The sequence below is a fragment of the Frieseomelitta varia genome, unplaced genomic scaffold, assembly GCF_011392965.1.
Source record: "Frieseomelitta varia isolate USP_RPSP 00005682 unplaced genomic scaffold, Fvar_1.2 scaffold_468, whole genome shotgun sequence".
Taxonomy (NCBI): domain Eukaryota; kingdom Metazoa; phylum Arthropoda; class Insecta; order Hymenoptera; family Apidae; genus Frieseomelitta; species Frieseomelitta varia.
This window is the reverse complement of record NW_025110221.1, coordinates 161,704-186,413: the sequence shown is the minus strand read 5'-3', so window position 1 is coordinate 186,413 and position 24,710 is coordinate 161,704. Positions and strand designations below refer to the sequence as shown.

General features: G+C 34.7%; 4 protein-coding genes, 1 long non-coding RNA gene and 1 other non-coding gene across 16 annotated transcripts in view; 3 read left to right on the top strand and 3 right to left on the bottom strand.

Annotated features, from left to right (window-relative positions):
- Positions 1 to 4,693, bottom strand: part of LOC122532735 (kinesin-like protein KIF13A) — a 104,996-nt gene extending 100,303 nt beyond the window's left edge. For all 7 annotated transcript variants that reach the window (XM_043661769.1, XM_043661771.1, XM_043661765.1 and 4 more), the window contains exon 1: positions 4,398 to 4,693. In XM_043661769.1, coding sequence (XP_043517704.1) covers positions 4,398 to 4,452 — 55 coding nt within the window. In that variant the 5' untranslated portion in view covers positions 4,453 to 4,693. The remainder of the gene's footprint in view (positions 1 to 4,397) is intronic.
- On the top strand, positions 1,955 to 4,984 carry LOC122532742. Its single transcript, XR_006307561.1, has 6 exons — positions 1,955 to 2,332; positions 2,419 to 2,526; positions 2,691 to 2,948; positions 3,401 to 3,536; positions 3,622 to 4,335; positions 4,652 to 4,984. It is a non-coding gene; the product is annotated as an uncharacterized LOC122532742 (long non-coding RNA).
- A 274-nt stretch (positions 4,985 to 5,258) lies between these two features.
- On the top strand, positions 5,259 to 8,334 carry LOC122532738 (DNA repair protein XRCC1). 2 transcript variants are annotated; one of them, XM_043661779.1, is made up of 5 exons: positions 5,259 to 5,447; positions 6,009 to 6,164; positions 6,237 to 7,553; positions 7,637 to 7,839; positions 7,944 to 8,334. In XM_043661779.1, exons 3-4 carry the CDS (start codon positions 6,265 to 6,267, stop codon positions 7,761 to 7,763), a joined length of 1,416 nt encoding a protein of 471 aa, XP_043517714.1. In that variant the 5' UTR covers positions 5,259 to 5,447; positions 6,009 to 6,164; positions 6,237 to 6,264; the 3' UTR covers positions 7,764 to 7,839; positions 7,944 to 8,334. The 2 variants fall into 2 exon arrangements, with proteins under 2 accessions (XP_043517714.1, XP_043517715.1); XM_043661780.1 differs by lacking the exon at positions 5,259 to 5,447 and having other exon boundaries at positions 6,035 to 6,164; positions 6,237 to 6,774; positions 6,808 to 7,553.
- Positions 8,259 to 11,168, top strand: LOC122532739 (proteasome inhibitor PI31 subunit). The gene is made up of 5 exons (XM_043661781.1): positions 8,259 to 8,433; positions 8,684 to 8,833; positions 8,919 to 9,187; positions 9,641 to 9,790; positions 9,869 to 11,168. The coding sequence occupies exons 1-5, from the start codon at positions 8,287 to 8,289 to the stop codon at positions 9,993 to 9,995; spliced, it is 843 nt and encodes a 280-aa protein (XP_043517716.1). The 5' UTR covers positions 8,259 to 8,286; the 3' UTR covers positions 9,996 to 11,168.
- The window catches only part of LOC122532740 (protein tyrosine phosphatase type IVA 1), a 52,593-nt gene continuing 38,307 nt past the window's right edge, over positions 10,425 to 24,710 (bottom strand). For 2 of the 4 annotated variants that reach the window (XM_043661782.1, XM_043661783.1), the window contains exons 2-6: positions 14,600 to 14,928; positions 14,047 to 14,521; positions 13,831 to 13,962; positions 13,583 to 13,749; positions 10,425 to 13,500 (exon numbers count right to left, since the gene is read on the bottom strand). In XM_043661782.1, coding sequence (XP_043517717.1) covers positions 13,389 to 13,500; positions 13,583 to 13,749; positions 13,831 to 13,962; positions 14,047 to 14,163 — 528 coding nt within the window. In that variant the 5' untranslated portion in view covers positions 14,164 to 14,521; positions 14,600 to 14,928 and the 3' untranslated portion in view covers positions 10,425 to 13,388. Of the gene's footprint in view, positions 13,501 to 13,582; positions 13,750 to 13,830; positions 13,963 to 14,046; positions 14,522 to 14,599; positions 14,929 to 15,335; positions 15,474 to 16,520; positions 16,678 to 24,710 lie in introns of those variants that run through there. The other 2 variants (XM_043661784.1, XM_043661785.1) reach the window with 2 other exon arrangements.
- Positions 17,879 to 17,982, bottom strand: LOC122532747. Its single transcript, XR_006307566.1, has one exon. It is a non-coding gene; the product is annotated as a U6atac minor spliceosomal RNA (small nuclear RNA).

The window sequence follows — 24,710 nt, the reverse complement described above, 5'->3', positions numbered from 1 at the left end:
AATTAAAAATTTATCAATTATTCCTGCCCGTACGTTTAAACTAAACTGGTGTTGATGTCTTGAATGCACAATAACATGTGGGTTTTCTTCATCCCAATTATGATTATTATGAAAATTGAATATACCATACCTGGTAAAACTAGCTTACTAGAGTTTGCTCTGTTTATAAAATTATATCTGATAAACGAAGACAGACAGGACATATATTTAAATGACTTTTTTTCATTATTTTTAGTACAAGTACAATCAGCTCCCGAAGTGGGTCCCACAAATTACGAAACACCCTGTATATATTGTCCACTACGCAGAGACTATCACAAACAGTTCCATTCGCACAGTTTATACAACTGTCGAAAACTCGGAGATCCGCGAAAACTTGGAATCGGTAGCTTTGAACTCGCGGAAACCTTCCGCGGGATCCTTGGCCCAGATATTCGGCACGTGATCAAACGCCTGGTCAGCGTTTGCACGTAATCGAGTAACCCCCGTTATAGGATAAGAAAACGATGACACACAGACAGACAGACAGACAGACAGACAGACAGACAACCAGTGGCGTGGATCGCGATAGCAAGATCTTGCCATTCGATTCCATTCAATTCGATTCACCGTGTCTTTGATACGCGACGCCTCGTATCAAGCATATCGAGTATCGTCTGAAATGATCGACATCGCCGCTTCACTGAAACCCTTCATCTCTTTCTTACTCCCCCTTTTTTTTTTGGAAAGTTTCCACGAAATTGCTAATTACTCGGACCTCGAATCGATCGCGGCTTATGCTTGAAATATCGTCGAAAAAATTTAATCGGTGGATCTTAAGAAATTACCAACGAGTGGAGGGCCCACCGATCAGAGAGAGGTAGTATCGATCGGCCACTTCTCGCCCGAACGTTTCCTCTCGGTTTACTTTTATTTCTTTAATTATCCGATGACGGTGAGTAATTATCGGGGGAAAGTGCACTCCGCTCTGAATAGCGGTGCCTGTTGATAATCCCCGCTGTTAGAGACCAGCCTCTGTGTACTAGCACGTCGCCTCATCGATCCTTTTCACTTCACGCTCGTGGTTCCATTCCCGGTGTGGACAAAACGATACAACTGGTTCGATACATCCTTGTCTCTTACAAACGTTTCGTTCAAATCAACCCTCAGTATACGTGTATTCCTCAAGTTCTACATTCGATCGATTAACCACTTGCGCTGGCAACTGATTGCGGACCATAACGAGCGACCCCCAATCGTATACAATAATTCGTCGCTTTCGTTTTAAACTCGTCGGTATGACAGAAATTATTGAGAAGTGGTAAATTTATTATTTATTTTCCCTCGGTTGTACTTAAATATACTTGAAAACTGAGAAAATATTGGGATTTTGGGACAAAAAATTCTTGACGTGCGTGGCACGTCATTCCAACGCAAGAAGTTAAACCACGTTAAATTATCATTTCCTAACTCAAATCTATATGTATATATGCTTCGCTGAATAAATAAACGATTGTATGTTTAACAATAACTGTGTATGAAACAAATATATAACATTAATCAAGAGTATTTACCGTGATCGGTGATCTCGAGAAACATTCGAGAAGATTCATAGACAGGTTATGTTACGAACCACTCTTATTGAACACTATTTTCCTGAAATGTACGAACGTGATAATAAATCGTCGATCGATTTTCTATACGTAACCAAAATTACGAATAATAATTTTAATAAAGTTTGCATTCGTACGTCGTTATGCGATTCCGTTTGCGAGAAAATTTCAATCGAACAGGACCGTTACGCGCGCGACGAAACAAACATGGCCGCCGACGGTTAACGATCAAATCGATCGTTATCGATATACCGCGATCAAGAGTCAAACTCAAGTTGTCATTGGTGTACATTTTAATCGAATGTTACTTTCAATAATATACTCTAAATATTAATTTAATTAATTGATTGATTAACCATGCTTTAGAGAAGATGCCGAAAATTTTCAGTTGCGCATAGCACACGTATATATATATATATATATACGCAGTGAGCGACTAACCTAAAACGTACTTAACCTAAAAACGAATCCGCGCGCGTTAAAGTCACGGGCAATGGCAATTAACAGTAGCGACGTTTTAATAGCGTTTCTATCATCGGCACGCGCGTTAACGATACGCCGATTGCCGAGCAAGCCGTGTTACGTCAAAGTCAAAACGTTGACAAACGTGCGCGTGCCCACCTGCAGCTCACGTCAACCGAATCGAGAAAACAGGCCTCGAAGGACAAGCGACGAGAGAGAGAGAGAGAGAGAGAGAACGAAATGAAAGATCACTATACGGGCCGTTTATTTCGAAAGTGGTATATCAGTCACTTTGTTTTCTAAATCGAGATATTTAATTCTTTTTCTTCGAGATCTTTAATAGTTTTTCTTTTTCTTTTTACAGAATTTCGAAGCCAAAATTGCAATAAAATAAATCACGGCGTTACAGTATTGAATTGCAATGACAAATACAATTGACAAGAATCGTAGCAAGGAAATTTTATTTATTCCCGTACGTAGAATAACCTGTTAATTATTCTTCTCCTTAATTATTCTCATGTCCAGAATCAACTAAATTCAGGCCTATTTGATAAATCATTAAACTCGATTTTCTCGAGAACAAAGACTTTCACGAAAGAATTTTATCGTTTCCTTCCGACACATTTTTACACGTAGAATCGCCCGCCAGTCAGCGAAAAACAACGAACCATGGAAATCCAAAATGTATCGACAATTCCTCCAGCTATTGAACGACAAGGTGACTTGTAAACGTCATCGTCACGTTATCACTCTGTGTGCTCTGCGTGCTCCCTGCTACATTTACGATCGAGTATCGTTTCAACTGTTTGCAAAGAATACCGTGGAATCGAGTATGATAACACTTTTTCCACCGGCGGATCGATGAAAAATTGAAAAGTCGTCGTAAAGCACAAGGTACGTACTCACAAGAACGACTCGACACTTTTATAAAACGTTCGTCGAGTTCGTCACAGAATTACAGTCAAATTCGACGGAATCGTTCGATGGACAGAAATTCGACGTCCAAAGGTCAACGCGAGAAACATCACAGTCCAGTCACTTTTAGTCACATGTTTGTACTTCGTCACGCGGTTTTATCGCGCGACAACTGGCGACTAATGTTTCTCCGACTGGACGAGCACCAGAGAAAGCATGAGAAAGAAATGCAGAAAATATCTACTGATTCACATGTGTAATTAGTTTCCACGCATTGGCTTGAGCTCGAGTTCGGTGATTTGCTTCAAAAATTCTTTTTCAATTCTCAGCCAGTTAGTCAGTAATTAGCTATTTGCCACAGCAACACCACGTCAGGTATGAAATTATGCGTAATTACGTAACTAATACGATTCTTAATGCGATGGAAGCAGCAGTTCGAGTCTTGGGGCTTGAAAATTTCCATTGACACGTTGTCTGCAGACAAAGAAACAAGGACAAAACACAGCAAGACATTACATTACTATACTACACAAATATTACTTTACTATAGTAAAGTACAGCGAAAGTGTAACAACATTTAATTATTTACGTTGTGTCTAAAATCTTTTGTCGATATTCGTTTTAATATGAATTGTTCTAAAATGATTTACAGAGGCAGAAGGTGATCATGTTATATCCTATCGAAAGAGAAGATACGTGTCTCAGAAGTTGCTACAGACCACATAATCTAAGCTCTACTACTTTACAAATCAATCATAAATTACGAGTACGAATATACTCTCCTGCATAACAGTAATGTAAATCTAATAATAGGAAGAGATTTCAAAAATCCGATTTTGATTATCTTCAACGGAAAATTACAAATTACAAATGCGTAAAAGTCCACAATCCAGAAGTTGTCACATTGTTATCTACTTGGCAAGTTGCGACGACGTATTTTCAATTAGTAAGCATCGAGACAAAAAACGCAAATCGGACTTGTGCCCTTAGGAGGTACTCAGATGCGATTCAACGAGGATTCAACTAGTAAACACTAGAGAAGTGGGCCCCGCGAATCGAGCTTTCCTCCTCGTCTCGTACACGCTTTCTTCTCAACCGAGCGTTGAAAGCATCGATACGAGCGCGAGATAAGAGAATGTACGAGACGATAACGATACGCGGGCGGTCGTATCGCGCAGCAGGCAAAAACAACAACCCGTTGGACTGATAAAAAGAAAAAAAAAAAAAAAAGAAAGAACGTCACTGTCAAAACGTAGTTCTTCCTGTCGATCGTCGAGACGAAGATCGGTTTTTTAAATCGCCAGCCAGACGATACGACGCTCCCGCACAGAGGGAAACTGTCAGGCGACGAGAGCTTCACACGCTGGTGAAAATGACAATGCTCGTTTTTTTTTCTGTTTCGTTTTGTTATTCGGATGGTGTACGTACCTCTGCGATTGAACGGTCGAACCCGAACGGCAACCTTTATTTTATCCGTAGCCATGATTTCGCACCGGTAACGCGCACTGTATATCCCGATCACACGGAACCGCTCGACGCTTTTGTGTACACAGATACGATATTCACACGATCATCATCATAGCGCTGCATCATTCTCAACCCATACCCGCGAGCGTTTCATCCTTTTCAAACGACACTACGTCTCACCGAGCTCGTGACACACTTCGCCATATTGCTTGTAGCTCGCCGTGCGCCAGACGACGGGTCGCCCTATCGAGTGAACGTGCTTCCGAGAACTGCCGCTAGGGACGCTCGCGAGCCGCGAGCCCCGCCGTGACGTCACGCGGCACATGCGCGCTATACGCCATCTGCCGATCGTCTATCGAACTAAACCCCGGGGCGAGCGATCGATCGACCGCCAGGTCACCCTTACGCGCCAATTTCAAACGTTGCTCCTTTCGCGTTGCCCCGCACAGTTTAGGAATGTTATTAAGAATAACTTTCCAAAAAATATATTGTACGTTGTATTGTATCACTGTATTGATTCCGTTGTCATAAATTATGTGTTAGAAATAATTCGGTAATAAATTTGAAATATGAAAAAATTGTGTGTTGTATTTCCTTAGGATTGAACTAGCGATGAAGATACATCGCTAATCTTTTATTGTTAATGCAATAATATACAACAAGACAGACATGTAGATATTACAGATAAAAAATACGACGACGATAAACTATGATTCTAACATTTACCAAATACAAATGAAATGAAGACTTGCAAGAATGAGCATGGTGCTGCCATCCATAGGAATCAATTAAAATCGAAAAAATGTAACAGAAATCAGCTAGATGCTGTCATCTATCGGATTTTTTCAGTTTGTCCTTTTAGTGTGTTCTCATAAATTGCACTTGAAATTTCAATCGAAATCATTCGTCAACATTCAGTGTATGCACAATAAATTTTATCATGTTCATAAAACTACGTTGATCAAACGCGTTCGCATAATTAGATATGTGTATCAAATCTGGAGGAATAGTGTAAATATTTTCTAACGATACAAAATTTCCCCTAGAGAAATTATACAGAGTGTCCCGAACTTAAATGACCAAATTGCGAGAACCTGAGTTGTGCACACAAAAAGAACAAAAAAATATTGTGTAGAGTTTGTCAGGAAACGTCTAGTTTACAAAGTTATAAAGAAATATCGCGTGTATGAAATAGGCAGCTACGCATTTTTCTTTATTATTGAATTTTTTTACTTATGAAATACTCTAAAACAAAAGATTGATTCAACAGAAGTAACTTCACACAGAGATCTAGCGTAAAGAATTAAAAACGTAATTTTATCGAAACTCAGCCAAATTCTCAGGAACAATTATAGTGTTGTTAATTCTATTATTCGCCGAAATTAATCTTAATGGAATTAAAAATTACTTTTTATCATATTATTATAATTAACGATACAAAATTGTTAGTGCATGAAAAAAGTGCCATTTTTCCATTATTTATATATTTCATGTATACAGTATTTGTTCGTAACTCTATAACAAAGCGTTTGATGCCAAATTTCATATAATATTTTTTCCTTCTATGTGTAGATTAAGTCCTTGCAATTTGGCCATTTAAGTTCGAGACACCTTGTATATAATTCACTAGTGATTTTAAACAGAATTTACTATTTGTAGACTATACAGCGTACACATACTATTGTATGTTTTTCTTTGATGATTTGGCGGTAAAACATTTATTTTCAGGTAACTGTTCACTGACTCGTGTATAGATAATTATTTATCAACGTAACAACATATTTGTGTCTCATATTACAGGTATTTTTGTTAATCTGAGGTGTCATCGATGATTATTAAACTTGCCAAAATAATAGATTGTTCTTCAGAACACCAGTCCTATCCTGCATCTAATCTTTTGCAACACCGTTCAAACTCCTCATGGCGTTGTGCAAAACCAGGAGAAATGCTTGCCACTGTCACTTTCGAATTGGCAGAACAATCTTGTATCACAGGTTTAGATATAGGCAATTACCGTAGTTGTGTAGTAATTGTTACTGCTTCTACAGCATCAAAACCTGATACCTGGGTTCCTATTGTAAATCACCAATTCTTAACGAACGATGAAGCTGCAAATAATAAATTTAGAGATCAAGTACAGATATTTACGAAGAAAGACCTGAATCCAGACACAGTAAAAATAAAATTTGACCGTGTGAAAGTGACCTGCATGCAGTCAGCCAATTTGAAAGAGTTATTTGGATTATCTTTCATTGAATTGAAAACAGAAGTTGTAGTTGATATGAAATTAAATATCTTTGGGAGATTCAAACTGAAAAATCCAGAAGAAGATGACAACATTGATGACTTTAAAGAAAAGAATATGAAGATAATTGGTCATAAAAAAACAGATTATAAGAATGAATTGCTCGCAAAAGTCAAAGAAACTAGTATGGATAACTTCTCCAAGCGACAAGAAGAGAATAGAGAACCAATGAAAAGACCATTACTACAAAAGTTAGAAGCTGGGAAAGCAGAAGAAGTATTTGGACCTAAGAACAAAGATTCTGATAATTCAGCTACAATGAATGGTATTAAATGTAAAAATGAGAAAGCGTCAAATGATAAACCAGTAGCAAGAACTCCATTTGGCGATATTGTACCTTCAACTTCACCCAAAGTAAATAAACCTAACACACAAAAAAATGATACATATTCGAGAAAACGTTCCTTAAGCCCTGAACAAAGTTCCTCAAAGCAGAATACAAGTAACAATAGTGAAGATTGTTCTCAATGTCAAGATGAAAACAAGATATGTAGTAATTGCAAAAAATTGCCAAAACCGAAGCCAACAGTTATACCTGAAAGACCTGCAAAAAAGCGAAAAAGATTATTTTCAAAGCTTTTTGAAGATATATCATTTTCACTCAGTGGCTATGTTAATCCACAGAGAGATGAAATTAGGAAAAAGGCTCTTCAAATGGGTGCAAAATACATTGCTGATCCTAACACAACTAACAAGAAATGTACTTATTTAATTTGTGCCTTTAAGAATACACCAAAGTATCAGCAATTAAAGGGACACTCTAAAATTGTTTCACATACCTTTATTGAAAATTGTTTTAATGAAAAGACAAGGTAAGATTATACAAAACTAAACTATATATATATATGTGTGTAAATAAACTATATAGTACATAATACTATAAATTTCCTCCTAGATTTCCTTGGAGACGATATGCCCTAGACAAAGAAGATACTACTGAGCCAGAAAGTGAAGAAGAAATTTTAGGTAGTTCATCTCCATTTAATGCATTCGAAGAGGATACTGATTTAGATTCTAATTGACGAGATGACTATTTTTTATTATTATTACAAAACAAGTGCTGGCGCAAAATTTACATAATAAAAATAAAATTTTTTAGTATATTATATTTTGTAGAAAATTTACTTAATATTAACACAGTACAATTTTCATAATGTTAACATATATTTTTGTTTATTATACATTCTTCGTTATTATTTAAGATTCAAGTAAATACATCGTAACTTGATGTTTTAACAAAGAAGATACGTATCTTGGATACCACGACACAAAAATTTAAATTTAGCAATATTTTCAAAGATTCATTTATTTGGCGGTAATAAATATTACCGCAAAATTTATGTTAATCGAAATCAAAATAATTATGTTTTGAATACGTGGAAATTTTTGACCGTATATATACGCCGAAAATTCAAAATGAAATACATATGACATAAATTATCGAAACATTACGCCGGTCCTGGAAAGTAAATGCCCAGTTGCGTAGAAGCACTAATGGCGTGAACTTGAAAAAACTTCAAAACTCGTCTGTCATTCGATCTCGAAATGGGTGATGCAAGCAATGTCTTCGGCTTTGAACTCGTGCAAGAAATATACAATAACCAGATCGCAAGAAAAGAGGACGTTTTAATATTGTTTGTTCATTGGTATCTGATAAAGCATGGATTCAGGTGCATTGGAATCGGCGATTCTGTAAGTAACAATGTTTTCGCGAAATATTGCGCAATCCCAATGTTTCATATCAACAATATCTTTAAATAATTTATTTACACAATTAAAAAGCGAAAGTTACTGAAAATTTTTAATACATAACCTGTAATAGTCATTTATTTCTATGCTATAGTAAATGATTTATAGTGCGTAAGTTTAGAAAAAAGTTTAGAAGTTTTGTAGAGAGATAGAATAGTAATACCAAAAATGTTTTCTCCTTTTTTTTGGTCAGAAAGCATTTGAGCCAACAGAAAAAGGATCACAATTACTTCCAGAAGAATGGAACACACGTCCAAATTACACATTACGTTATATAAACGACAGCAAATTGTTCATATTTCATGGTGTAAAATCTGATGAAGATTTACTTATAAACCTTTTGGTAATTTAGATTATATAACATACTATATATCATGAACTGATCTATATCATAGCAGAATAACGGATGTAAGTATTCTATTTTGCAGAGAGTTGACAATCAGGATGTATCCAGCATTCAGTTTCCAATTAATCAGACAGTAAATGAACTTCATGGAGCTTTAGAAGTTGTAATACCTTCATACCAAAATATTATAAATATAATTCAAAAAGATCTTGTAGAACCATTGCTTCCTAGCAATACCACGGAAAATTCTACTCAAACAAGATCTGTAAATGATCAACCAAGAGACAATCCATTAAGGGCTGATCCATTGAGGGTAGAGTCAAGACGTCCTCCGTCCTCATCATATCTGTGGTAATATTCGCATCGATTCATAAATAATATTTATATTCATGATTTTGGAAAAATTGTGTGATAAGGACTGACAGAGAGACAAAAAATAGAAGAATCGATGCGATTTTTTAATACATTTAAATTTATAAATAACATGTGAAACGTCTTTACAGAATTTTCGTAATTCCGACGATATAAATCTGGACGACTTTGCATCAATTTTTGAATTCTAAATCATTAACGTTTCATTTCACGAGCATGAAAACCCAATCCTCCTTCCGTTTGAAACGATCAGAATTAAAACTCTTACATCTTACAGTTCTGAGCCTGCAAACGTAATTGGTATATATTTTTATTCTCTCCATGACAAGCCTAAAATAATTGTATTCCCTTTGCAACACTAAAGGAGCTTCGTGTGATGCAAACTTTGTCACAAGAGCTATGTCATTAAGATGTTTACGTAAAATTTTAAAGGAATCCCGAAGCTGATCCTACAAGGATAGGAGCTGCAGATTTAAATCCATTGGGACGCGGTGGCGGTATGATTTTTGATCCGTTTTCTTCGCAACGTAATCGCGTGGATCCGATTAGACCTGGCTTAGGAGTTCCTGGTAGATTACCATCGTAAGTTGGCAGTAAAAGAATATAAAAATATTTTATTTTTATAAATTATTATTTTTATCTGTATTAAAATATTTACAGAGGCGCAGTTCCACCGTTTGCAAGATTCGATCCGTTTGGCCCACCAGACATTGATCGGCCAAGATCGCGTCATGATCCAGACAGTGATCACTTACCTCCCCCGGGATACGACGATATGTTTATGTAAAACAAGAGAACAAAACTTTACAAATAAAAAAAATATATCGGACTTACGGCGTAGTTTTGTACTGTGTTAGTACTATAGTCACGAGATATTTATAATTTTGTAAAAAAAAAAGAAAAAGATAGAAAATAACAAAGCTATTTGAAATAAATGATTCCACTTGTTTGCAAAAGAAAAATTGCAATGAAACATTTTATTTTGGCAACGCATCAGACATATAAGTGATACATCACAAACCACTTCTTCACGAAACGACTTCCATTCTTTTTTATTTCATTACTGATGTTTTACAATATAACAAAATTCCTCGTTCAATTTAATCCAATGTCATTAATACAGCAGTAGATAGGAAATTACATTAACAAATCAAATATACATAATAATTTTCGTTTAAATTGCGCTAACTCGTTAAATTTATTTCTTTTCTTTTCATTTTTGCATAATCGATTCGAAAGGAGTGACTGTTCTTAGTTTACGTCGGTTCAAAATAGAGGATTTCTTTGCTACCTAAGTTGTTCTTGTTCTTAATATTCATATGAATTGAAACATTATACTCTTTTCTTTTTTTTTCTTTTTTAACTTTTATTTCACTTAACGTACGAAACGATTTTTTCACAATCGCCGTTTTATAAAATAACAGCGATTAAATGAAATACCTCGTGCTTTTTTATGGATCACCTTTCGTCCTCTGAACGAAATAAAATTTTATACAGCGTTTCGATTCAATTCTTCGAGAATAAAAAGTTTTCTTCCTTTCCTCGTTTAACACGCGGTGAGTATGCAAAATAGTAAATATTCAGATCAAAATATATTTCTAAATACAATTTTAAATAAGATCTACAAATGCCCATTAATTGTTCGATTTTAAAATATGCGGGCCGCGGTTCTCGTTAACCTTGATCTTTCACTATTTATTTTTTCCATAGGTAGCGCGTTTTCAATAAGCCCAATTAATTCCATCTAGTTTTCGATCCTTTTCTCCACAAAAAATGTATCACAGATAAAATATGTCCACTCATAATATACTCATAATTACTTCAGACAGGTGAAGTATAATCGCTTGAAGAAGTGAATCGACGTGCAAAATTAAATTCCACATGATAAAAATTCGTTGGTAACTTTCTCAATGAATTGCTAGATATACCTAATTAAAGTATTAATGTTTTACTAAAACGAGAGAGAGAGAAAAAAAAAAGAAGGAAAAGAAGAGAAAACAAAATTTGTTTCGCCGATCGTGATTAATTGTTTAACGATAACCTAAGGAAAAAGAGAAAAGAAAAATCGAACAATTAGAGAATTGTTCAATTTCGAATCTAAGGCTTGATAATTCTTCTTTATTTTTACGAATGTCCCTCGTCCCATCCTCTGGTAAAAAATATTGCAGTTTTTTAACATTACAAAAAAGGAGCTGTACCAGGTTCAAATTTCATTTCGAGTCTGCGATTATGGTGAATGTACAACGGTTGTACATGGTACTTACTTAAAAATTATGCACATAAAGGAATATGTTATATTATTGGCGTGTCGTGCAATTAAATTCATCTCATTTTGTCAATAGTTTCGTAGAAAAACGTCATTCAGAATTCTTACATACGCTAATCATCAAAAATAGGGAGGGAGAAAAAAAAAATACAGACGACTACGACTACCTCATCACATCACTCTTGTACACAACTTTCGCTATAAGTACGAGAAACGATTATAAACACAATATTCACGTATCATAATATATACAGGAACGTACATTCACGTTAAATCGGCAGACGCATGAAATGATATAAATATTACATTCATTAGTTTAGGAGCGAATTCTTTTTTTCTATCTTTTGAACACAGTTTAGTGTGGCGTACAGCATCACCGACAATTTTACCAAAATTGCGATTACGATTACAATATATGCTTCACACAAAACGCGTATGCAGCCTTTTTAAAATTTATCGAATAAAAGTGGATGTTTTTTTTTTTAAATTTTGGTGAAATTGTCGTTAAGCTACGATAAAAGTGATATATAACTCTGGAGCGATTTCTTGTTTCCTCACTTTGTTTCGCAATATTCGTTATTTCAAGTTAACGCAGATTCCAAGTCCAGTAAGAGTTAAGAACACTCATCAATTCGGCATGCCATTGGAAATGCAACGCAACGTTCCTTTCGTTTAAGAGGTATACTTTAAACATTCACTGGTTTCAAAAGAGTTTCTAAATTTTCGTGTGTAAATAATTTTCTCTCGTATAAATTTCCCTTCGAAATTTTTTAATTTTAAAATGTGATAAATATATGAAAATGTATATTGCAATTACTGTCAATAATGTATATCAAATTTGATAGGGTACATAATAGAAAACATAAAATTTAAAGAATATTTGCAATACAGCGTACATTCATTGAATGATTATTTTTATAAATCCAACTAAATATACCAATTAATATATCGTTCCGTTTTTTCCTTTTTTCTTTTTTTTTCTTTTATTTTTTTGTAGTACAGATAACATCCATGAACCACATTTTGTTGAGAAAATGCATATTTTTAGTATATTCCAATAGTACAAAAATTTTGTTTTATTTTTTCTTGTTTATGTTATACGCAAAACATCTGCAGAAAATATGTATTTAATAATAATCTAAAAGTAAGTATGTCGAATTGCTTAAAAGCTGTTGTTAATTGGACGTTCATCATTTCTTGCATTTAATTATTATGGAAAAGGTGAGTTAGTTTTTTATTGCACTAATTTTCTAAATAGCTAAATTTTATGACGACTGAATAGCAAAGGAACCATTTTTTTTTACTAGAAATTTTTACTAATTCATATAGGTGATTGCTCCAACCATGCTTAAAATATCTTGCACAAGTAACATATTAACTAATGTTCATAAATTAATTAGTAATATTAGACGTCTTATTTCATTGGACCAAGTAAATGCAGCCTTCTAGAATACTTGTACACGATAATTTTAAAATAAGGTACTAAGTATTATTATGAAACGCATAAGCTGATCTGATTTCTTTTTCTTTCTTTATTTATTACATAAAAACGATCAGATCCATTCGAATTTTATTACTATTCGTATCACGTTCAGAAGACATTTCCTATTCTGTAGCATTTAATATTAATTTAGTATCAAAAATAAATATAAACATTTCGTAAAAGAAGAGTGCAAATAATCATATGCAATTTACTTTGCTTTTAAATTGCTTCATTTATGCTGGAGGATCAAATGGTGCAAAATATACGTATTATTATTAAACTGTTTCACAAGTGGTATGGTTGCATTTCCATTGATAGGCCTTTCAGAACAGAGTCGATACGGTATGTCTCTTGTTATCAGGCGCGAAAACCTATACAATTAGGTATACCAATCAGTATGAATTAGTAACTTCTCAAAGAAATCGTTTAATCTATTGGACGCAGCAGGAGTTTTTTTGTCCATTTTTGAGCTTCAATCGAGATTTGGGACGATATTTTTCAAGATAGGCCAGCTGCTTTGAATTAATAGCACCTCGCCTTTTGCTGAAAAAATAAACATCACTTTTTTAGTTACCTCGTACGTGATATATATATAAAGATCAAGTAAATTTAAACATATACTTACTCCCTAATTAATGTGACCGCATCTTCATACTTTAGCCCCAGCTCAATAAGAGCAAGTGCAACTAAGACCGGCGCTCTACCAAGCCCTGCGACACAGTGTACGGCCACGCATGCATCAGGAGATTCGCGGAACCGATTTTTTAATAGTTCGAACCATTCGTCGATAACCTTCAAAAAAAGTTCAATTAGAATCAAATGAATTTTATCGGGTAGTTTCCTTTAGAATGCCATTAAGACAATAATATTTACTTCGTTTGGTGGAAATGTTCCATCATCAAATACCAAATCTATGACATTGATCCCTTCTGCTTTAAGTTCCTCTACTTTGTACGTTGGTTCACAGACCCTCACTACTTCTTTAACATTGTGCTTCTTCAGTTCCTATTGAGACGACATAATATTTATACTGAATTCATTCTGTAAAATTTACTAATATCCATTTATAAACAACGGCAAAGAACTTACTTGAATAAAAGTGTGAATGGTCTGATCATTGGGCCGATCAGTAATAAGGAACTTCATATTTTTGTATTCAATCTCGGCGGGTTCCGGTCTGATGTCCTTCACCCTCATGTTGCTCATTTCCTTTTTGGACAACAAGTGGTGTAAAACTCCTACTATTTTTATGTTTTTGACGATTTTGTACGACACTGTTTCTCTTTATTTTTGCAATGTGCCACACTATACAACTTCAGCAACAAAAGCTGAATTTGAGAACTTAGCCCATAGATGTCAGTCTTATAAAGTTGTTTTTCATTTAACTAATTGAATACTTTGTTATTTTTTTACAGAGGACAGAACAATGGGTTCACATGTAGACCTCGAGGAGGGTTGTGAAGGTGCAAATTTCCTTGAAAGGGTGAGGACTACGTTACATTAGGCGTTGTTGATATGCGATCGATTCCCACTTGGGATCCTTGACTATGATTCGGAAGATTAGCTGAAAAAAAAGTCAACTGTGACAACTCCCGGACAATCCGACTCTCATACAACAAGAATTATCGACATTGGTACTTACCTATTTGGCACTGGGTGCGCCTAAATCAGGTGCGCTCAGTAACTACAATGCTTGTATTTAATATTGTAAATTAACAATTGATTCTATTTAATTCTATATTTCGTGATGACTAGCTGATGATTTTCTGACTTCAAGGCGGATGATCCCAATATCAAAAAATTTTTTTCTTTGCCTGATTGAGATGTTCCTTTCTTTTTTTCTTTCTTCTTCAATAGTGCCTAGCAGGTTCTAGGATATTTGGGCGTATCTCTCTATTTGTGTTGAGCCTGGCAGTACTCTGCACTATCCAGCTGAAACTCCATGTATGTGAGGATGCACTCACCAGGAAACTGTAACATAAACGTAAAGATTCAATGAATGTTTATCTTACAAGGTTTCATAAATTTACGCGTGTTGATTTCTTTTCTTTTCTTTTCTTTTCTGAATTCTGAATTTTGAACTCTCTCATCTCGAAGAGCCGTTGCTTTTCAGAGAACAATATCTTGCTCCGCGTAAGAATATAGGTTAAGTTTGCAAGATGGTGTATTGCATTCTACATCCTTCAGAAGTGTGACGATGAATTTCCGCAAACGTAACGAAGACTGTATTTCAAAATCTCTATTTCAGATATTTTCGTTTCACTCGCAACAAGGAAAATGATCGCGGATCGTGAAACGTTCGACACGTGCCAAATGTTGCGCCAAATTTTCGCAAGTATCCGCGCGCGCGATAAACATGCTCGTAGAATATTTCTCACCCAGAGTATTTGAAACAATCGCGGTGACAATTCGCTACAATAATTCATTACGGACGGGCAACCACTGAGATTCCTAACGCGGAGAAGACGTTCGCTCGACGACGCAAATTCCAGACGACGTGCGTTGTCATAATGACATTAGTCGATCTCTCGAAGCTCGAGCAAAATCGATTGGAGGACACGATACACCGCGTGACGTTGTATCAACGTTTCGACATTTCCGTCAACTTTCGTTAGATCGTTAAATACGAAATGAAGAAAGAAAATGAAACAAGTACGAGAAATAAATGTTGAAAAGTTCGCGTGGCTCTTACAATTAATCAATAATGACTTTCATACAACTTTGAACTTTCATAATGTCATTCAACAATGACGCAAGAATTGCAAAGTTCAGTATTGGATGCAATTGAGAAATTGGAAGAAGAACGAAGTATAAAAATTTATATTTTTATTCGATTGTACTTATATTACATTACGTTATATTATATTTAATTTTTATAATTACTTCGTATCTCTATTGAGTAACACTTTTATTATTAAATTTATATTTCGTTTTTATTATATACATACATATGAATCGTGCTGCGTAAATCGTACAATTTAACTATAAATATAAAAAAGAAACAGGAGCATTAGAAGAGGAAAGCAAAGCGAATGCCGTCGTCGGGGAACGTCTTTTAAATTTATCGGTGGCGCTAGCTGCACGTGGTATGTACGTATTCAAACGTGGTTTCAACTACCGCCGAAAAAAAGGAGAATTTCCCCCTTTATCTTTTTTGGCACGAACGTTTCGCGCGAATGCCAAGCGAAACAGACAGATGAGATTTGAGGAAGTACTGCTCCGTCATTTTATGTATCTGGTTTTAGGAGTACGCGATGCGTCGATGTGTCGATCTCAAATAGAAAGGTCGGACATTCCGTGAAGTGGACACCTACGTTACCAACCGAGAAATTGGGCGTGAAATGTAATTCGATTTAAATACGCAGCTGAAACGACGATATCGCGAAATGCAGTTTCCAGGTGCTTCAGCTTTAATAACCTTCAATTAAAATTTCGTTTAATTTACATACGGACGCGCGCGTGCACGAGATGGCAGCTGATTAAGTACGAACATTCAACTAATTGAAAACCACGATTAACTTTTTTTTTTTTTTTTGTAAAGTAAAATATTTGCCTTTGCTAACCTTTTCGCCGCAGTTACTTTTCATCAAGCGCCGGACGTGTTGGTGAGTGAAACGTCAAAATCACGATGAAATATATCGACACAATCCAGTTTCTCCGTCACGACAACTTGATACTTTAAACAACAACCTTGTATACTTAACAATTTGGTAACTGATTGGTAATCCGATTGGCGAGAATCGAGGACCCTTTTTTTTCCACAACGGCAAACGAAACTGTCTGCCGGCCGATGATACCGCGCGATTAAAGCAAGCTTCGACTGACAGTCGCCTCTTTACGGGCCGCTTGTAAATTTGAAACGCACATCGAGCAAATATAGGCGCCGATACAACATCGGGGGGGAGACACGGCGAGTGGCGCAGCCTCGTTTCCGACAGGACGTCGAGACGATTTACGAAATCACTTTTTACGTAACGAAAGTCTTCCGAAGCAGAAGATAGCCGGGGGGACAGGTGATGACGGATAGGGGGAAAAGTGAGAGCGCGCTCGGATCGACGTACCGGAATAACTAAAATAATTGGCAGCCAGCGTGTACGAATAGCCACCGGCGCGCGTCTCCACGCGCGTTTGCACTGCCACTCGCTTCAAGGTCGCCGATTATTCAATCTAGCATACAACAGGTCCCTTTCAACATTCTCGATTGATAATGAGAGGGCAACGGTCGTTGCGTCAACCCCTATCGCGCGAGTGGGATCAATTTGTGGATCTCTACACGGGTTGGCTCGACTGGAACACGTCATTGCACAGGTTGGAATCTCTTCGATATTTCAGTAATGGTAATGGTAATGGTATCGAAAAAAAAGAGACGATCCTCTTTGCCACTGTAACACAGTTATTTCATACAATTTTATCTACTTTCTTTTATTGTTAGTTTTATTATATATTCCAAAAGGTGACACGATTATCATTTAACGAGATACGTATTGTGTCCTATTTATTTTGAAAGTGGCCTAAGTCCATTTTCCAAAAAAAAAAAGATCAAGCTAGCTGTTTTAATATTTTACATTCGTACGTTGTCTTTTCATTTTTAAACAAATTGGAACTAACAATGTTTAAAGTCACTGAGATTTTGTGAAACACAGAAAATTGGCTGGTTAATGGAATGATAAAAATTGTTATTTTTAGAAAGTGGCTTTTAAAAATCTTAAACTGACATGAAGTAGTAAAGACATTGCGGTAAAATTTTATGAGACAAAAGCTATATTTTTTATTATTAAAGTAGAAATGTTCGATTCGCTCAGACAGTGATTTTTCTTTAAAATAATAATAATTCCATTAAATATAGAGGATTTTATTTTAACCAAACCTTCTAAAAACCTCGCAGTTTAGGTTAGGTTTAAACCTAACCCAAACCTACCCTAAAAAAATTTGGTAAGTGTCGCCAAAGGACAAGTGCCTTACCAATTTATATGTGTTCCATCCTTGTCTAGGGGAGTGTTAAACGTCTCTCCTTTCATACTACACAACCCAAACATAACCCAAACCTCGCGGTTTTTAGAAGGTTAAAAAATACTAATGGAGGTTAAAGATATGTTGGATGCGACTTTTGAGAAATAAAATGTTTCATAAAACGTCAATGAATTAGAGGAAGCCAAGAAACTTTAATAATATTGAACTGTACAAAAATGCAACACTAAAATACCATATAATGGACTTGTTACACTATACCACAGATACACCATAATTACTTTCTATCTTATATTCTATACTAAATCTGCACGTGCAAATTGGGGAAGAATTATAAATTATGAGGTACTATTACAATTAGGAATATAACATTCCTTTAATAGCGAATAAAAGTTGGATATCTTTTAATTTTATAACATATAATAACATGTATCTTTTAATGTTAATGCAATATATCATGTAATAACATGTATCTTTTGACGTTAATGCAATATATCATGTAATAACATGTATCTTTTGACGTTAATGCAATATATCATGTAATAACATGTATCTTTTGACGTTAATGCAATATATCATGTAATAACATGTATCTTTTGACGTTAATGCAATATATCATGTAATAACATGTATCTTTTGACGTTAATGCAATATATCATGTAATAACATGTATCTTTTGACGTTAATGCAATATATCATATAATAACATGTATCTTTTGACGTTAATGCAATGTATCATATAATAACATCTATCTTTTAACGTTAATGCAATATATCATATATCATATAACAACATATATCTCTTAATGTTACACAAAATTGTAACACTTTAAGGGAATTTTATTTTTTTCTTCAAGGAACCTTTGTGCCTTTTTTTAAAAATTGAAAAAGTCATTCCACTAATTTTGAAAGTGTATCAAGTCCATTATTAGAGCCATCGAAAACTTGCTATTTTCTAAACAATGTTTATCGTTACTAATTACACACTCTTGGAAGCACAAAGACATTACACGTTAGTCGAGTGACAATATTTTTCAAAAATTTATCCTAAAAGATTTATTGAAGGCAAGACGGACTCGTGCCACCATTCAAAATAAAACGGCTCGGGCAGAAATTCCACGACGGCGAGTTAAATGGGAAACGAGAGAGGTGAAATTGAAGAGATAAAATGAACGGTGTCAATGAATGAGACACGTACAGAGAAGTTGGCTACGTGTGCGCGGTGTTTTACCGTTAGCACCTTCGGCGGGAAAAAAAAGATTCACTGAAATCAACCTAGAAACCTACATCGGCGCACACGGGGGGATACATTGGCCCTAGTGAAAACGAATACGAACGCTGCCTCTCCTCGTTTTACACTCGTGCATCGCAATTCGAGACAAGTGAAACCTCGCCGCCGCCGTGCTTCTTTTTTTTTTTTTTTTTGTTTCTTGTCACATTTTATTGTACAGCTCCCGATCCCGGAACTAAATCTCTCGCGAGATCTCACGAATTCCTCCATTGACTCTCTAACTGTGTAGCTAACTAAACTTAACTTTAAAAGCGCGCTCAATCGAGAGATTATTTATTAGTCACATTTTGCTACGAATTCTCGGTTTGTCACATTTATTACCACAATTAACTATGTTAACAGCGATACAGACAATGAACACTAGACACAGCGAACGTGTTGACATTCGGATCTTTAATTTCGAAATGTGTGCGAGAAGTAAAATATCTTTATTACTTTCAGATCACGAAGATATACCGACGTTAAACCGATCGTGAGTCATTTTTATTGTGTCAAAGTGCGAGTTTCTACTTTTTTCATTTTTACCGAGTAAAAAGACAATTTTTCTATTGCATTTTTATTAAAAAAATGAAACACATCGTTGTAGGTTCGCTTTGGAATTACAGGGGGTTAACGCACCATTCTTGAAAGTACGAGATATTTTTTCCCGCGTTTTATCAACAGTTGTGAATCCAATAGAAATCGATGAACGATAAGAACTTCCGTTTCGGAGTGAAATCGCGAGCGAGGCGGACTTTATGCAGGTATTGAGACTGCAATTTATCGCGGAAGTTCGGTAACTGGTCTCTCGTTTATTTTGCAGTTCAAAACGTTGAAGAATGAAAACGAAAGTGAACAAACATTTTGTTCCAATATGGCTAATGAATTGTTTGGTTAATATTATTCGTACAATTATTGATATCTGATACTTTACGTGGGATTACACGCTCGTGGTGTATATAGTAGTATATATTATTATAGTATTATATTATTATATACATTATATATATAGTATACTACTATATATATATACTTTTGTATATTATATTATTAATATATATAATATACTATATATAGTATACCAGTATACACGTACTATTATATATTATTATTATATACATAATATAGATAGTATACTACTATATATACTTTTATATATTATATTATTATTGTAATACATATAATATATTATATATAGTATACTATTACATATTATTATTATATACACAATATATATATATATACTTTTATATATTATATTATTATAATAATATATATAATATACTATATATAGTATTTTTATTTATTTACTTGTGTACAGCAATACAAGTGACCATGAGATTTTTCACGGCCATATAGTATGTATACTAGTATACATGTACTATTATATATTATTATTATATATATAATATATTTAGTATATTGTATATATAATATATTTAGTATACTAGTATATATATGTTATATATTATATTATTCATTCTCGCGTCTATGATCTAAACTTGCTCCTTTATTTGGTCTTCATGCTAAAAGAAAAGGACCAATGAAAGAATGTACGGTCCACTTAAAAAAAAAAAAAAGAAGACGAATGAAAGAACATTCGAAAGGGCAAGACAAACATTTCAAAATTAACACTGTTGCGTAGCAGTTATATCGATCAATCGGTCCATAAACACACCGTTATATTGCCATTTGCTATCGCATTAAATTATTTGTTAAACACAAATCAGCACTGCCCCGCCGTCCCCTCGCTGCTTGGCACGATAAACAATTATTTGCCTTGCATCGAGATCCTACGGGCGCGGATGGGAGCAAATCACGCGAAACAAACGATATTTTGGGTTACCGATTCGATCGTTGGATTGTAATTGATTTGTTTTTTCCGCAAGTGCTTAATCTGCAGCTGCGTAAACGGCCGATAAACTCTCTCTCTCTTTCTCTTCTGCAAGCTTCCAGCAGCAAATTGTTAAGCAACAGTGCGTATATTGATATTGAAACATTTCTCGTAACAATTATTATTTAACAATATTTCATCGTGACAGTTTGTAATTCAGAGAGTTGAAAATAAAAATTTGCGTATATTGATATTGAAATATTTCTCGTAACAATTATTATTTAACAATATTTCATCGTGACAATTTGTAATTCAGAGAGTTGAAAATAAAAATTTAATGTAAAATAGATTTCACTGTCATTAACAAAGCGTAGTTCATCTACAAATCGTTCTAAAAATCCTACGATTTAACTAAACGTACCGACATTTTATACAGGGTGATTCACGTAACGTGCACACCTGAAATCACTTTTAAATCATGCGTCTCTTAATAATTGCTTAATACAAAAGTTGTATGGTTTCAACGGAGGCAAAACATGGCGTGGATCAGTTTTTTGTGGATTTTGAAGTTTCCAAGATCATCTGAAATTCGTCTCTTTGTACCTAGTTAAAGTCGTATTTGTTCGTATTTGACTTGTAACTAAGCGCAAGACAAACGCATACGTTCACGTCGAGCCGAATTCAATGGCATGGCAAACAGAATTTCATTTGCCGTTTTTTACCATATTTAAGCTGTCAGTGCGGGATGCGCTTCATCTCCCTGTCGGCGTTTTCAGCCCGACCGCTTTAAATTTTAAATATAGATGGACGTACGCGAACCGGCTGTTTACCATTCAAGTTTCGCTTGAAACGTCAACTTCCCAAATTCATTTCCATCCTGTCACGGGATTCGCCAAGCGAATTGTTGCAGAATAGCCGATAAAGAAACTTCCACTCCTTCCGACTTTTCCTCAACGCTGAGGCAAGTTCCGACCTGATCTCGTTTTGTTTCATTAAGGAATCGATCAATGTTACGTCAAGAAGAGAAAAATAACGTAGTAAACGTTTATATTTCTATTCATATTGAATTTGGTATTTTACAATATTTTTATGTTTTCATTTACATTTTTACATTTAACGTAAATAATTATATTTTCCTTTGATGAAAATTGATCCGACTGTCCAACTCATTTATTCTAGAATTTGAATTCGTACGAATCGAATTTAAATTTGTTACGCCAATGCAACAATGCTCGGAGCTCTGACCTAAACCTAACCTAAACCTTTCTCGAAAGAAAAGGGGACATTTCGCGACTCTGATCTTCAAACCGGCAATAGAGCTATTTGGCAGGGAGCGTCGGCAACGGAGCAAACGTCGAAAGAAAAATATCCTCGGCTGTTACGTCACGAGATAATTCGCACGGTCGACACTGTCGCGTGCATTGTTAACGAGCGGCAAGGGCACTGTCCACGTGACAGAATGGTAACCGGCGAAACGTTACAATTGCAACTTAACTTTAAGTTAAGCTACGATTAACCCTTTACATGACCACAATCGATCACTCTCATGGACGAATGCTATATCAATCCGTAACTATCATTACGAATATCGGTATTTACTTGCTGAAGAGAGACAAGGGTAGTTCTTACCGTTAGTTATCTGCATTATCGATGGAAAAACAAATTAACATATTTCTTTTTCAATACTACCAGAGATACGAAGATACTGTACGTTCATGTTGCCATTTTGTACGACAAAAATTACTTTTCATAGTGGATTTATTATTTTTCAGATGAGTAAACAATTTGGTTATATTACGTGTATTATCTCTAGATGATCCAATGTGTATACATAAGTATATATTACTATGTATAGTACTATGTATACTACTATGTATAATAACATAAATGTGTACTAACCATGTATAATAACGTAAATGTATACTACTATCATGTATAATTTCTAGATCATTACGTATAAATTTACTTTGTACATTACGTATCAAACCAACATTTTTTTCTACGTACTTGTCGTGTAGTATTGGACATGTTATAGTCTGAACAGTTACGAACAAGTTTAAGAAAATATTTTTTTATAATCAAAGTTCCTTTCACCTTCGTTTTTATATAGAAAAAAAAGGAAAGTGGCAATCATTTGAAAATCATTATAAGACACGTTCCATCGATTATTTTGCCTGTAATATTTGCAAATACATTTGAATAAAAGTTTCGTTCCGTTTAAATGTTTTTTTGTTAACATTATTAATTATACAGACTTTGAGATCTATTATTTAAGTAAGTATTTTTGGTATGTCGCGAATCACGACTTATTTATTTATACGAGTTATTAATCATTGTAATAAAATTTAAGGAAAACGATTTGTACTCACTACAAACTTTTTTTTTTAAAGTTTGATTTTTACCAAGAATCGGAAAACTCTCCCTCACTTACCGACTGATTCGTCACTTAATACACGTAAAAAGCTTTCTTTACCGACGAATTTAATTTAATTTAAGTGACTGTATCTTTACACTTATATTAACCTCAAAATTAATGCAATAGCTGAAATATTGAAAAGAAACGGCAGACAATCGCACTAAACAAGGAAATTCATTGTTAATTATCGCGATGCGGCAGCCGTGCGCGAGAGTGCGTGGCAAATGAACGCGAGACAAGAGAAATCGCGGGTCAAGAGTCATTGTATGCGTCGTCCATCAGCGTAGAGTTTATCAAGGCAACAATAAACAAAAAAAGAACCAGCAACCGTCTATCACGGTGAGGAAATTTTCTGCCGAGTGTCAATGGAAAGCTAGCTATTTCTATATCAACTGTCGATATGACACTGCGCTCTGACGCGACTCTGTAATTTTCTTTCGTTACGTTTATTTAATTGCACCGAAAATTGAATGGAACAACGTGTAACTGATTTTTTTTCCCTCGCTGGACTCTGTCGCGAGCGTAAATTGAAAAAGTAGCGTGCATTGCGTTCGATTTTCAAAAGACAGTGACGAAAAAGAGCTCGGTTCCACCTGTGCGATCGCGCGGAGATAAACTCGATACGAGATAGAATTGTAGAAAAATTGAGCGAGTACAAGCGTACGGTGACGTCAGAGGTGGATTAACACTAAGCTTTGCAGCCTACCTGGTCGCCATTTCCTACTTTTCTTCCGCGAGAAAAACAATACATATCGTGTTTTATTACGAATACATATAGGGTGGGCCAAAAGTTTCTTCTCATCTATTTTTTTTTCTTTTTTAATAAAACGTCAAAAAATATAAGAAAAAAATTAATTTCAAATTAAATTTAAGTTCACGCATGATTTTTTCATTAAAATTATTTATTATTTATAGCATTTTATTATTTTTTATTGTTTATTTTAGCAGGAAGTAATTTTTGAACCACCCTGTATTACGAATATACATGGTCGTAGAAAGTCATGAATTTTTATTAGGTATGAGGAATGTTCGTTATAATTCAGATTCAAATATCTATTCACATAACTGAATGAAAAAAAGATAATTACAACAAACTAGTTCTGTCGTTTCGTAATAACGTAATCATTAATGATTTTCTAAAATTTCAAAGATTGAAATAAACGACGCGGATATGTTAGATTTGCTAGAATAATCTAGAAATATATCCTATGTTTAGTACTATATATATAATCTAAAAATATAATTCTAAAATTCTAGAAATATAA

Excerpts from the sequence above, each read along its gene's own strand:
- LOC122532738 (XM_043661779.1), top strand. The coding sequence starts at position 6,265 with ATGATTATTAAACTTGCCAAAATAATAGATTGTTCTTCAGAACACCAG. Across the intron at positions 7,554-7,636 it reads TGTTTTAATGAAAAGACAAG|ATTTCCTTGGAGACGATATG; the intron begins GTAAGATTATAC and ends ATTTCCTCCTAG.
- LOC122532739 (XM_043661781.1), top strand. The coding sequence starts at position 8,287 with ATGGGTGATGCAAGCAATGTCTTCGGCTTTGAACTCGTGCAAGAAATA. Across the intron at positions 8,834-8,918 it reads ATTTACTTATAAACCTTTTG|AGAGTTGACAATCAGGATGT; the intron begins GTAATTTAGATT and ends TCTATTTTGCAG. Across the intron at positions 9,791-9,868 it reads GTTCCTGGTAGATTACCATC|AGGCGCAGTTCCACCGTTTG; the intron begins GTAAGTTGGCAG and ends AAATATTTACAG.